General features: G+C 39.2%; 2 protein-coding genes and 1 pseudogene across 3 annotated transcripts in view; 2 read left to right on the top strand and 1 right to left on the bottom strand.

Moving 5' to 3' along the window:
* xirp2b (xin actin binding repeat containing 2b) overlaps positions 1 to 1,729 on the top strand; it is a 38,434-nt gene extending 36,705 nt beyond the window's left edge. For both annotated transcript variants that reach the window (XM_044366169.1, XM_044366168.1), the window contains 2 exons: positions 26 to 156; positions 330 to 1,729. In XM_044366169.1, coding sequence (XP_044222104.1) covers positions 26 to 117 — 92 coding nt within the window. In that variant the 3' untranslated portion in view covers positions 118 to 156; positions 330 to 1,729. The remainder of the gene's footprint in view (positions 1 to 25; positions 157 to 329) is intronic.
* Positions 1,730 to 3,069: 1,340 nt separating this feature from the next.
* b3galt1b (UDP-Gal:betaGlcNAc beta 1,3-galactosyltransferase, polypeptide 1b) overlaps positions 3,070 to 13,098 on the top strand; it is a 44,678-nt gene continuing 34,649 nt past the window's right edge. Inside the window, exon 1 of the mRNA XM_044366875.1 lies at positions 3,070 to 3,238. The gene's annotated coding sequence lies outside the window, so the exon portion shown is untranslated. The remainder of the gene's footprint in view (positions 3,239 to 13,098) is intronic.
* LOC122992555 lies at positions 11,316 to 12,693 on the bottom strand (annotated as a pseudogene).

The raw sequence follows: 13,098 nt of genomic DNA, 5'->3' as shown, positions 1-13,098 counted from the left end.
TTTGCATTTTATTTTCTTCAAACAGACTCGAGTTCCGAAGTCGGAGCTCTGTGTAGTATGTCGGAGACGAGCTTATCCGATGGATGCTCTGATAGTGGACAAAAAAAAGTACCATAAATCCTGCTTCTGCTGTGAGCACTGCAGAAGTAAATTAAGGTAAATATGGCATTAATTAAACTTCACCATAAACTTGGATATTTCCCAAAGTCTTTGAATATTGCAATACTAATTAGTAAAGGCCTTTTCCATCAAAGTATAAAAAGTACAAACTATATCTTGATTTTGATGTGGTGAAGCTCTTAGTGAAAGATTACTCTTTTCTCTTGTAGCCTGGGAAATTACGTCTCTCTCCATGGACATTTCTACTGTCTACACCATTACAAACAACTCCTCAAGTCCAAAGGGAACTACGATAATGGACTCGGACAGAAACCTCCCACAGGAAGTGGTGGACCCATCCCCTCAGATGAGAAACTTGAATGGAGATATTCCATGAGCAGCCTAAATTCAGTAGACAGGGACAAAACACACAGTGGTGAAAACGAAATGACAAAAATATTTGATGAAAGCAAATCACACAGCAACAAAATATCTGTAGTTTGGCCTCCACAAGCCGATTCCCCAAAGAAAGCCTTTAAAATTGAAGAAGACATCCAGCTAACTAAACCACAGTGGCCACCTCTAGATAATTCCCCAAAGTCACCCAAACACCAACACAGAAAGGCTGTTCCAAGAAGTGTCCTGTGAAATAAACTGTGTACTTTAGGCAAACAAACCCAAAGAATAAATGGTGAAGAAAAATACTAGCAAAGAACTGTCCTGTACTGTAGGTACAATTAAGGAATTGTTTGGTTGAAGGTGATGCAGTGAAGTGATTTAAAAGGGAGCATGAAAAGTATATGGAAGGAAACTGTGTATATACTTGTAAATGGTGTGCGAGTGGAAAAGCAGGTTGTAATAGTAAGTACTAGAGGGATAGATGTGGACAAAGTGTGGCAAGCGGATGTAGACATGAAGCGATGTGCCTTGAACTGACAGGCGTCTCCCACATGCAATGTTTCATTCATTGCATTTTATTTTTATTTTCTCTCATGTTCAGCAGTGACACTGATGTATCATTTAGTATTTGACATGAGATCCAATCAAAGTTGACAACAAAAGATTAGTTTTAAACTGCTAAAACAAATTAATGTCTAAACCTGACAAATCCCACTGCCCTTGAACATAGCACAGTTAAATCATCCATGAATGGTATTTTGAAATATGATTCGGCTCTGTTTCTTTTTCACTCCTTTTGTTTTACTCTAGATAATTATTGGTTTATACAATTGAATCTTTTTTTTTTTTTTGCTACTGTACGCTTCATGGAAATAGTTTCTGTCTGTGGACTCTGCTGTTGTATTATTTTATCAGGGCTTTTATCTTTCAACATACCAACATTTTTGCCTTTTTTAGCACCTGGTGTGCAGACTACTAAAAAGGAAGTTGGAATGATTTTATTTATAATATTTTAAAGTATATAATATAAACAAGTGAATTGGTAATAATCATGTTTGTTTTGGACATTTGTATCCTATTTTGAACAACAAATATTTTGCAATGAAGATTTTATTTTCTAGATTAGCCAGTTCTGCTTGCTTTGTACAAGAAGATTCCTGATTTTGTCATGCTGTCAGGCTGGTTCTCTTATGTTATTGCTGCTCCAAAGGCAATAAAACATTGAATTTAATTGTTTCATTTGTCCTTTTAAAAGTCTATAGCTAACTTTAGCACAGATATAGGGCAGCATCAATGTATTGTATGTGAAATGTGAATCTCTGACTGTATCTACAAAGTTCATCCACATCAAACACAAAGAGGACATACTGTCGCACAGCTTGTCAGACGTGTATCTGGCGGAAGCAGCCTACAGGAGACAGGAGCAGGTCAGCAGATACTTTTCACACCACCGGTATAATCTCCTTTAGAAGCTATCCCCACCCTGGAGGGGATTTTGGAGCTCAGACGGCAGGTGTGCCTACAGTAGACTAGGAAACCATTTTCAAGTAGGGAAAACTAGAAACTAAATATTAAAGAAAGGCAGATGGGAGACAGGTTGAACACATGCAGTGTGATACATGAGCACATGTCTTGAATGAATTTTACAGCCAGTCTAAAATGGGCTTATGACCAAATGTGGTTACTCATCCTCTTACTGCTCCTCACTGGAGGTGCCTGTGAGCTTAGCATACAGTTTGCCACTGACTTTGAGCACTTGTAAAACTGTGAGACAATAGATATGTCGATATATATTTTTTTATATATAGAAAGGTTATTGTCTTACCACGTGAAGAAATATGTCAAGCGTTAACTGAAGTTTTGAATAAGCTAATATTTAAAATAGGGACACATAAACATAATTATTTTGTGCAGCTGTGACATATATACACTCATTATATTTTGTAAATACTGAAAAATTGCACCAGCCACATACACACAGGGCCAATATACACTTAATACATATATTTTTTTCTTATTTATCTTTCTAATTCTTTGTTGCGCACAAGCCTTTTAGCACATGCACACATTGAACGAGAATGTCACAAATATATATCTATATAAATAAACATTTGTGGAGATATGTCTACAAGCTTTAAGAGGCTTACTTCCTTTAAAATTGAGTATAATATAAACCAAACAATAGAACACCTCAACACACACTTGCTTGGTTCATTCAGCTATTTTGTCTTTGGATGGATTTTTCTGAACATGAGCAAAACGTGTTGTTTCATGTAAAAAAACAGTTTGCAGGAGTCAAGCAGGTCTATTTGCGGACGCACGGCACTGCACACCCACTTGGTTAGATTTACGCATGAGTGAGATGGTTAAGGTCGAGGTAAGAATATCAGGGGGTGTGTCTTGTAGTGAAGTGGGTGTGTCGTGTAGTCTGCAAGACTGCAGATGGACCCTGCTCGCAGGAGTTCACTGGAAATTCTCTCACAGCGTCAATCTACCTTGCTACTACTATCTGTGTGTGCAGTCCTTACTTTCTCCCTGTGAGCGGATTGGCACAGTGTCTATCGGATTACACTCTGATTGGTCGGCTGTGGCTCGTCAGGCGGTGCGTCAGCCCAGTTGCACTACCATCATGTTATCACCCCCCCATCCAGTCGAATAACAGTGCTGTGGGATGCTGGAGGAGGCAGCAGCGTATCATCAGGACCACAAGTCTGACTTGGATGCAGAGGCGCTGAGTGAGGTAGGCATAACAAGGATGCTTTTTAAAAAATATATTTTCTATCCGACACACGGTTTGCAGAGCAGGTTGAGCTTCACTTGTGTTGAAGAATCCAGAATGATGGGGTGGCTCTACTTTTTTGTTATTTCTGCAATGTTGGTGGATTCGCCCATCCGCATATAGTAGTCTGTCCTTTTTAATTTCTGTGCGTTTATCCGCATGTTTTCAGGGATTAGTATGGCGCTTTGATCTCTCTTTCAGTGCGTCCCGGTTATGCCCGTCTGTGCATTCAGTGATGCAGCCACTTTGGCTCAGTCCCCATTCAGCACACACTGATATCCGTCCTATTTGGCGAGGGCTGTCACCTCTGCTCTTACGGTTAGAAATGCGTAGGTTGTCCAGGACGTTGGGAGGAGCTGCTGGGCAAGTTAAAACTGAAGCCTATCAAACTTTAAACAGATGTATGTATTCATGTTAATGTGATTTTTTTCTCTCTCCCTTATCTCTCTCTTGCAGAGAGCTGGTACTTCTTAGAATATCTTAAAAATTAAAAAGTAGCCTAGGCTATTAGACTTATGATGAATGTGTAAAAGATATACATAAGAAGAAGAAATGGTCATTTGGATCGTTCTCTTAACTGGCACCCAGCATGTAAAATGCCCCCCCCTTTTCAATGGTCCTATTAAGAATGGTCTTTGATGTCAAGTCTTAATATTAACCTACTAAAATACTGAAAATGAAACTTCTCTGACGTTTTGTTTCACACATGTCAGAGTCTGATGTTAGAAACTGGGCACATGAAATGTTTTGCCCTCAACATATATGGCCATCATATACATGGTGGTCGGCAAGAACATTTATGTCAAAGAGTTTTCTACTATTGTACTACAGTATGTACTGTATCTCTACAAAGCTGGCGTTACATGCTGGAGAAGGTCATGAAAACAAGGTGTGTAAGTACAATGTAGGTGCACCTTTATGGTTAAAATCCAGCTGAGTGAACATCACTTTTAATATTCATACTCAGTCTGTTAAAGGAATTGTAACAACAGCCATTATTCTTTAGAAATTAATTTAATTTTGTTTAAGCAGTTGTATCACAAAATATATGCTGAAAATCATGTGTATGGCTGGGAATGTTCAAAGTCAAAAGTGAGCGAGCTCTCCTGGGAGCCTGTGTTTCTTCTTGCTGCCGTCGCCGGGACATTTTAGATCATTATCTGGATCAAATGCTAATCCTCTTTCTCATTGAGCCATATGATGGTTTCCATTACATGTCCATCTGCCCATACAGTAAGTAAGGTTCTGTGCCAGACTGACTGTGTGCCTGAAAGCATATATTTGTTTATTTTGTTAACTGGGCTTGTGCTTCTACTATAACTCTGTCTCTGTCTCTGCCCTGCTTACTGTGACTGCTCTCACTAATCACATTTCTGCAAGGTGTAATTAGTCTAGGAGTCTAAAGCCTTAATCCGCGGTTTAAGTGTACTGTATCTTTGCTTAGTCAGTGTTGCGTCCCTTGTTTATTTGTTTATTTGTTAGGATCCCCATTAGCTGTGCCCTGAAGCACAGCCAGTCTTCCTGGGGTCCACATTTAAAAACATTCATTAAACATTACAATCAACACAAATGGCAGACATAAGACATGTATTAGAGAATAACAGTGATGTGTATGAGTAAAACGTACACTGATGATTCTCTCAACAGAGTTACCAGCAAAAACTACAAATCTGCATATGCATAGCATCCTAAAAATACGATGTTCCTAGGTGTGTCCTTACTTGCTTATTAAACATTGATTTTTTTGTTATTTTAGCCGGTAACAGTCGTAAAGAATTCCCTGTTTTCATTGCTCTATACTACTGTATGTTTAAGGAAATTACTGTTTGCCTGGCCTTCTGTTGCCAGTCTGGTGATATATATATGACTCTAAATTGTGTTTTAATTAACTGTACAGATATGATGGAGTTTTGGATTATAAGACTTTCCATGTTGAGAGTAGAAGTGCAGCGATCAGCCTGTCTTCAACTTTTAGCCAGTTGAGATGGAAGTGTGTGCTATTGATGTTAGTGCCATACAGACACTGTTCTGTACTAGCTGAAGTTTGCTTCCATCTTTTTTTGTGCCATTCGCCCACATTATCTAGCAGTAATCAAGCTGCAGAAGAATAAGAGTACTTAATACAAGTTAAGTCAAATCAGACGTAAGGTATTTTCTGCATCGCCTTGCTTCAACGAATGCCTGCCCATTCTATTGACAACAGTGTTGATGTGTTTTAACCATTGTTGTCAAGAGAGATGCCAAATAGCTTGGTTTCCTTTACTTGCTAGATGGGTGTTTTATTTATAAAGAGTTTAAGCTCTGGTTCTCACCTTAGAGAATGATTTGAACCAAATACTATGCTTTTTGCTTTGGATATGTTGTTTTCAAGGATCCACTTTCCGATAATATCTAGCTCCCTGCTCAAGATGGCAGTCAGATCAGCAGGTGTTGTTGCTGATGCGGGTACTGTAGTGTTTTTCTTAAGCAGGTCTATAATCAGCACTTATTTAGATGTTGTTAATGTGTTTTGTTAAGAGCTTTTGATTAAATAAACTATTACTTAAAGTCTGCATGAAGCAAGTGAAGGAGAAAAAACTCTTATTTTGACTCATAGATCTGATAGAATAATGGACACTATTGCTTTAATTCTTACTTCTCTGTACTATCCTGGAATATAAATCTTATATGTGAAATGTAACTTCAGGTTTTGCTTGCAAATCTATGTAAAATAAATTCTCATCTCTTGTATTTGAATAATATTGCACAATGTGTTCTGTCCATGCAGGGCTGTAATGGCTATTGTATCAAGTAAAGATAATAGCACACTATTTACTTGTCCAAAACCGCAAGGGCAAAGGCTTGCTAATAATAGGTTTACACATGCACATCTTCTTTTCTTGCTGTATGTCTGCCAGCTCTCTCTCTTTTCTAAAAGCACAGCTTGACAGATTCTTGACTAAGAAATCTATAACATCTCCTTTCCTCTTTCAGAATGGCAGGCCAGAAGGAATGGCAACTTCTTCTGAATTTTCACAATAAATAATTAGGGCAGAGAAACAAAACAAACAAGGGTTATATCACAATGCAAAATGTTTCTTTGCAATTCTCTTAAACCACACTGAAACAGATTTAAAGCACTTTGGTTGTGTGGGCTGTAAGAGCACAATGATTACTCAGGGGGGAACTCTTTCAATACATCAAGTCAGGGCAGCTGCCAATACTGAGTACTGATCCAACTCTAGTGCTCTGTCTTTCCCAAGTTTAAAATCTGTGCATCTCACTTCGTAGAACTTATTGGAAATCATTTATATGCGAGGTAACAAACATAAGGCCAAGAATTCCTGTTCCACTAAAAACTGAGTGAGCAGCCCATCAAACTGAAAGAATGTAACTGATAGTGGAAGCACTGACAAAGAAACTGCATTTAATGTGGATGAATCCACATAATAAAGTCAGTATAAGGCGTATGTGATTGGTGCAGCCCTACAGGGGCAACTAGCTCACACTGTTGATGAACATGTTGACTCTTAAGATAGTAGAACTTTCTGTTATATGCAAATTTTGTGCATGGAATAGAAATGGAAAATTACAACTGTTCCACATCATTCAACTAAAAATTCAAATCCCAATATGCATAGTCTCTTCATTTTACAAAGCAGAACTATACAAATATGTTGGACAGAGCTATAGAGTGAGTCCCAGCTCCACATTTCAATTAACATACATGAGGGATACACATACATAATGCACCCCAGTACAACACCACCACCCACAATGATCTCAATAATAAACATAAAGTAGAATTATTACCTTTCTGACAATGACAACCTGAACTGAAAATGTATAAATTTCATAAAAGTAGAATTTATGGCAGAGCTGTTGTATTGGATTGCCTTAGATTGCACAGGTGCTCCTAGTAACGTGCTTGGTGAGTGTATACAATGCTAAAACTATAATTAATTAACTGATTACACCTCTTCTTAGGTTGAAGTTGGACAGAGCTGTGCAGCAAAATGGATAAATATGTAAAGGAACTCCATATAAGCCACACAATCACAAAGATAACATTTTTGCAACTCTAACAAGTGCCACAAAATTCAGGGAGAGTCGGGGAGATTAAAAAAAACAAACAAACAAAATAAAAACAGTCTATATATGCCCTACTAGTTGTGAAAAAAAAGTCTAATCAGCTAAAACATCTGAAAACAACTGTGTAGCAGTACAGGACCTTTAACCTCATCATTTATCTTTGAGACAGCAATCTAGAGGAGAGTTGATTTACTGTGTGTGGCTCCTCCTCATATACTGTGCAGCGCATCGCTCAGAAATTGATACATTTTGTTGTTCATGTTAAAATTTTATGCAAATTTTATGCATTTTTCCAGTGTGAACATGCTACATGATATATACTGGAAAGACAGAATTAGAATTTCCTTGGAAACTGAGATGCAGGTGTTAATTTATCATCAGCTTGAGTGGAGATCAGAAAGAAGAGACTGTGATGTGTACATATAAGAGTCAGTTAAGTGTTTTTCTTCCTTTTGTGCACGTATTCAGCCTTCTGTCTGAACTTTGGTGCATACTTTAACCTCACCTGTCTATAAAAATAAAAACTCTTTATACAGTCAATAACTGCAATATATTACTTTGCTTTGCCGTTTGTTTTTCTCTTCAGTTACACAGATTTGATATACTGTGCAACTGACAGAAAACCCAAATTATATATAATTGATGATTATTTAACACAACAGAAAAGCAGCAAATTCTCAGATTTGGGAACCTGAATCTATCAATATGTACTTAATAAATGACTTATACGGTTAAGTATGTGTGTGTGTGTGTGTGTGTGTGTGTGTGTGTGTGTGTGTGTGTGTTGTGTATTTTCCTGCTTTTTTGTCCTTTGCCAGTCACATGCCTTCACATACAATATACAACAGCATTCACCTGCTTTTCAGTGTCTTGTTACTGTCTGCATCCAAATATGTTCCCTGCTTTAATCATTCTGATCCTCCTACACAGATATTGTAATGACATTTGTATTCAATCTGGGACTCTGGAGCAGCTTCCCTGTTGTAGCCTGTTTCTTCCCATTAAATGTTTATGAAAATGCAGTATAGAACACTGCAATTTGAAATGCAGTTCTTTATATGTTTAGCTGATTTCATTTAGTCTTTAATGGCTTTTGTCTTGAGGTTCCAGTGCCATGTAGTTTTGCTAAAAGCTGAATTGGATAAATAGGAAAACTAAATTTTATTTGAAGTTATGCTGCTGTTTAAAATATTGGCTGTATATAATATTGGTAGCTTTTTTCTGCTCACATTTATTCATCTTGTGTTGTCTGTTGTTTGTTTGTTTGATTTTTAGCCTTTATTAAACCAGAAAAACCTAATTGAGATTAAAAATCCCTTTTTCAAGAGTGTCCTCGCCAAGATACATAAAACAAATAACACAAAATACTGTATGTCTCAATATCAGAATGGAACACAACAGTTATAAATCATGCATAAAATCTGCAATATAATCATATAAAATATTTATTTCATCCTAAAGACAACTTAAAACTCCTTAAAACAACCTAATTGCTATCTAAATCTCAAAATAAGTGAAATAAAACAAATAAGACCAATCTAAAAAACAATCAATGACACTAACACATTTAGACTCTAAAATACTCCAAAACATCAGCAGCCAGATAGAGAGCAGACAGATAGTGCAGCAATTACTTAAATTCAGAAAGAGAAACCAAATTGTGCAATTTTAGATCAAGTTGCAGAAGGTTCCAGGCAGAGGGTGCAGCATACATAAAAGCTCTTTTACCTAATTTAATGTGGACAAATAAGGTGGTTGTAACCCAAGAATGGTTTTATAGATAAATATGAGCGAGTGCTTTAGTGTACAGGAAGCTAAAGAGGACCAACCAACCCCAGTGTACAAAAAACAATGATATGTGAGAGCCTTACTATTTGTAATAAATCTTACAGCTCCATGATATAATATGGATATAACAATATATGATATTGTTATGCAAATCAGCAATTATTGTCAGATTAATTCAAGAATTTATCTGAAAAAGCTTTCATGATCACACAATGTGGTGGGCAGTTTTCATCATTATTCATTCTTTTTCGTGGGTTCATACAGCATGTGAGACTGAAGAAATGCTTTTTACTGGGAGACACTGAGAAAGAATTCCAACCCTTGACTGGCTTCCAGCTACCTTATTAAAAGAGCAAGTCTGGATGGGGGCCTGTTGAAGTTTGACTTGATTTCCCCAGTGACCAGCACACCAAACCAGTTTTATTGCTGTGACAAAAAGGGCCTTGGATAAGTTCTGCAGGAGCAATGACCCTCAAATGGCAAAGAAAAAAGTTTGCTCCTGACATGAACTAACATCTTGCACCATATAATATATACTGAAACGGATACCAAGCATTGTTACAAGAAGAGCAGAGCGTGTGATGAAATTATAGATCCATTATTGTAGGTTTCAAGATAACAGAGGATATTTTAAAGGCTTATTTCTTCTCTTGTACCATATATGACTCATCTGTAGCATAGTGTGTCATCCTTTTTGTCTTTAAAATGCAGTGTAGACAAAATAATCAAAATTTATTTGGCTGCTGCATATACGGTGTTACAGCTGACATAGCACTTCTCTTATCTTTTTGATTATGCTTTCGAAAGAAAATTATACAATAATATAAGATAATACTTATACTAATGCTAATGCCACTACCATCATAAAATACTAATAAAACTAATGTCAGAGGGCGTAGTCATTAGAACAATTTTATGATTTTCCACTCTGGATGTGCTGCTATTTCTGGTTTTTAAGATTTGCTTATGGATGTATCCAGTGGGGCTTCTACAGTAAGTGTCTCTGCAGTCTACCATAACTGAGCTGTGTTGTAATCCTTTAACATATATGCTCTCTGACTGACAGTCTGTCTCAGTCAGCTGAGCAACTTCATAGTCTTTAACAGTCTCTGAGCTCGACTCAAATCTGATTTATTTTCCTCATGCGTCTACAATTCCAAATGTCTCAAAAACCAACTTGTACATCCAGAGGTAACAAATTGCTCTCTAGGGAAAAGGGGCCAATGCAAAAATCTATGCCAAAATAGCAACTTTTTTCTCTGTCTAAAAACAAAAAATCCAAAATGACTTTCTATAGAAATGTCATAATGTTATAATTTACTCTATTGTGAAGAATACATTTAGATTTTGGACACTTATGAATCATCATTTTGGTGTAGTGTTGTGTTGCACAGCTGTTCATTTGTTGTCATGCACATTACATTTTTTGCTGCATATTGCATAAATTCAGATTTGGACAAAAATGGTGGACATTGTGCAAAATACATCTTCTGGATGCACTGGGACGTATCATCAGTGATGTGACCTTTGGTCCTTGGGTGTTTCGGGTCTCTCAACATCAGACACCCTCGTCCAGGCGACCCAGCGGGGGTTGATCAGGCTCCAACTTGCGTCCTAGCAGCAACCAACTATGAAATAGCCCTCTTGATCCAAAGCAACCTGGTGGCTTTCTCTGTGGCTTTGCTTATGGATTGAATCGCCCTCTTCTTTGCTGCCCCTGTAATGCCCAGTTGGTTGAAGACTTTGCAGAGTGAGCGTCCTGCAAAGCTGCTTGCCCAGATCGACGTGCAGCTGCTAGTCAGAGGCTGCGTTGAGAAGGCCCATCCTCGTTTTTGGTTGTGAGTGGGGTTTCTGTCCAGCTTTGACAAAGGTGATTGACTTCTTTGGGGCATACTGGTGTTTGCTGGTGCTGATGGCAGTGGCTATGCTCTAAGCAACCGCCTTGAGCCCCTGGTCATGGTGCCAACAATAGCGGCCTACCCCAAGGAGCTTCAGGCAGCTACTGAGGAGATATTCTAAGGATTCTATTTCATTGTAAAGTGGGCACGAAGGTGTCCCGCTCTTGCCCCAGACATGAAGGTTTGCTTGGCTTGGTAGGGCATTGTAGACAGCCTGGACAAGGAACTGATGCAATGGAAGTCTGCCTGCATGACGTTTGACCAGGTATTCCTGCGCTGTGCTATATTCTCCCACCTTGTCCCTGCTGCCTGAGCCCCATCCTGTTCATTTGCTCTCCCTCCACACCTGCTAGGACCTCTTCCTGGATTAGGTGGTGTCTCTCCATGCCCTGGGCCTTACCACCCGGGGTCTTTGGGAAGTATCCCAAGCCCTCTCTGCCTATTGCCATGATACTCACCAGCGCCTTTTGCCTTAGGCATGACTGTGCCACCTCCACTGCATTCTCTGCCCTCCTGCTTTCTCCGACCTTGATGGATTCAACTGTTGTCAATGGGACTGTGTGAACTAGCAGAGGCCACAGGACTCGGGGCAGGATGGAATGTTGATAGATCCAGGCCTTGAATCTGCCAGGCAGGCCTGACTTGTCGACTTTGGTGAGCCAGGCTTCAAAGCCTTTGTTGGTTTTTTGAATGGCAGCAGAGTCTTTCAGAGTTGAGTAAAAGAGCTTCCCAAGACCCTTGACTGGTTGCTCTGTGAGAGGGAGATGGCAGTTCCGGACAGTGGAAAGTGGAATTTGTCAACCACCTTCCAATTCTTCAGCACCATGGTCCTTGCCCGGCTGATAAGTTTCTAAGGACCTTGTAGAATCCACCTACTCCCTGGGACCAATGTTGTCATGATGGTAAGGTCATCATAAATGCTCTTATTAGGGGCTGTCATACACGAGACTTGGTTAGAGGGCCTCTGCATTTCACCTTGGCTGACTTGGCCACCATGTTCATGGCAAGGGCAAAAAGAATAACAGAGATGATACAGCCCATTATTATTCCTTTTTCAAGCCAATGCCGATCCAATGTTTCTGACCCAGAAGTGACCCTCAGCCTGAAATTAGTGTAATAATCCAGGATCAAGTCATTGATCTTGCTGGGAACATGGTGGCGGTGTAGTGCAAGCTCAACCAGTCTGTGCGGTATGGACCCTTAAGCATTGGCCAGGTTCAACCACAGAATGACTTGGTCGCCTCTGTTTTCATGGGCTTCTCTGATGAGCTACATGACTGCACCAGTGTGCTCGAAGCAACCAGGGACAAGCAACCTTCCCTTTGACACTTAGCAGCGAGATTGACCAAAACTGATTGATGTTCTTTGAGTTTCCTCTTTGGGGATCCAAACTCCCCCCAGCGCACCTCCACTGGTCAGCAACTCTCCCCCTTCACCATGTCACCTTCAAGATTTCAATAGGTGTCAGAGGAGCTCTGGGCAGTGCTTGTAAACTATGTAGGGTACGCCACTGGGGCCTGGAGCAGAGGCTGAATGTGCTGCCTTGATGACCTCCTCGACCTCCTTCAGACTCAGCTCCCTCAGATTGAACTCTGAAACATACCCCCAGGATCTCCTGGGGGTATGTTTCAGAGTATAGGGAGTGACTTGTACACTCATACACAAGTGACTTGTGTATGAGTTAATAATCACTCAAAGATGTTTCAGTCTCACTCATTAAACTTATAAAGTACACATAGTGTATGTTTTGTTCAGCCTGTGTTCGACACTGAATGTTTAGAAATTAATTATTTATAATTAGGCTTCAGTTAGTTTAGAGAACTACAGTATAATGGCAAAAATTTTCATCTGATACAGTGTGCGATTTGTGAAGTCATGAAGTAAATTTGCTCTCTGCTTGCCTGCAGGAACTAGTCCCTCTGGAGTTATGTCCTGTCATTTTAACTCTTACTGCAGTTCCAATGCTGTGGACACAGGGTTCAGCTACATATGTAATATGGTGCACAAGTGTGTGCCTCATGCGAACCTACTGTAATACTATATTATAATATTATGAGTTAATTC

This window comes from Thunnus albacares, chromosome 11 (genome assembly GCF_914725855.1).
Source record: "Thunnus albacares chromosome 11, fThuAlb1.1, whole genome shotgun sequence".
NCBI lineage: Eukaryota > Metazoa > Chordata > Actinopteri > Scombriformes > Scombridae > Thunnus > Thunnus albacares.
Note: the sequence above shows the minus strand (reverse complement) of the source record. Positions and strands in the feature narration are given on the sequence as shown.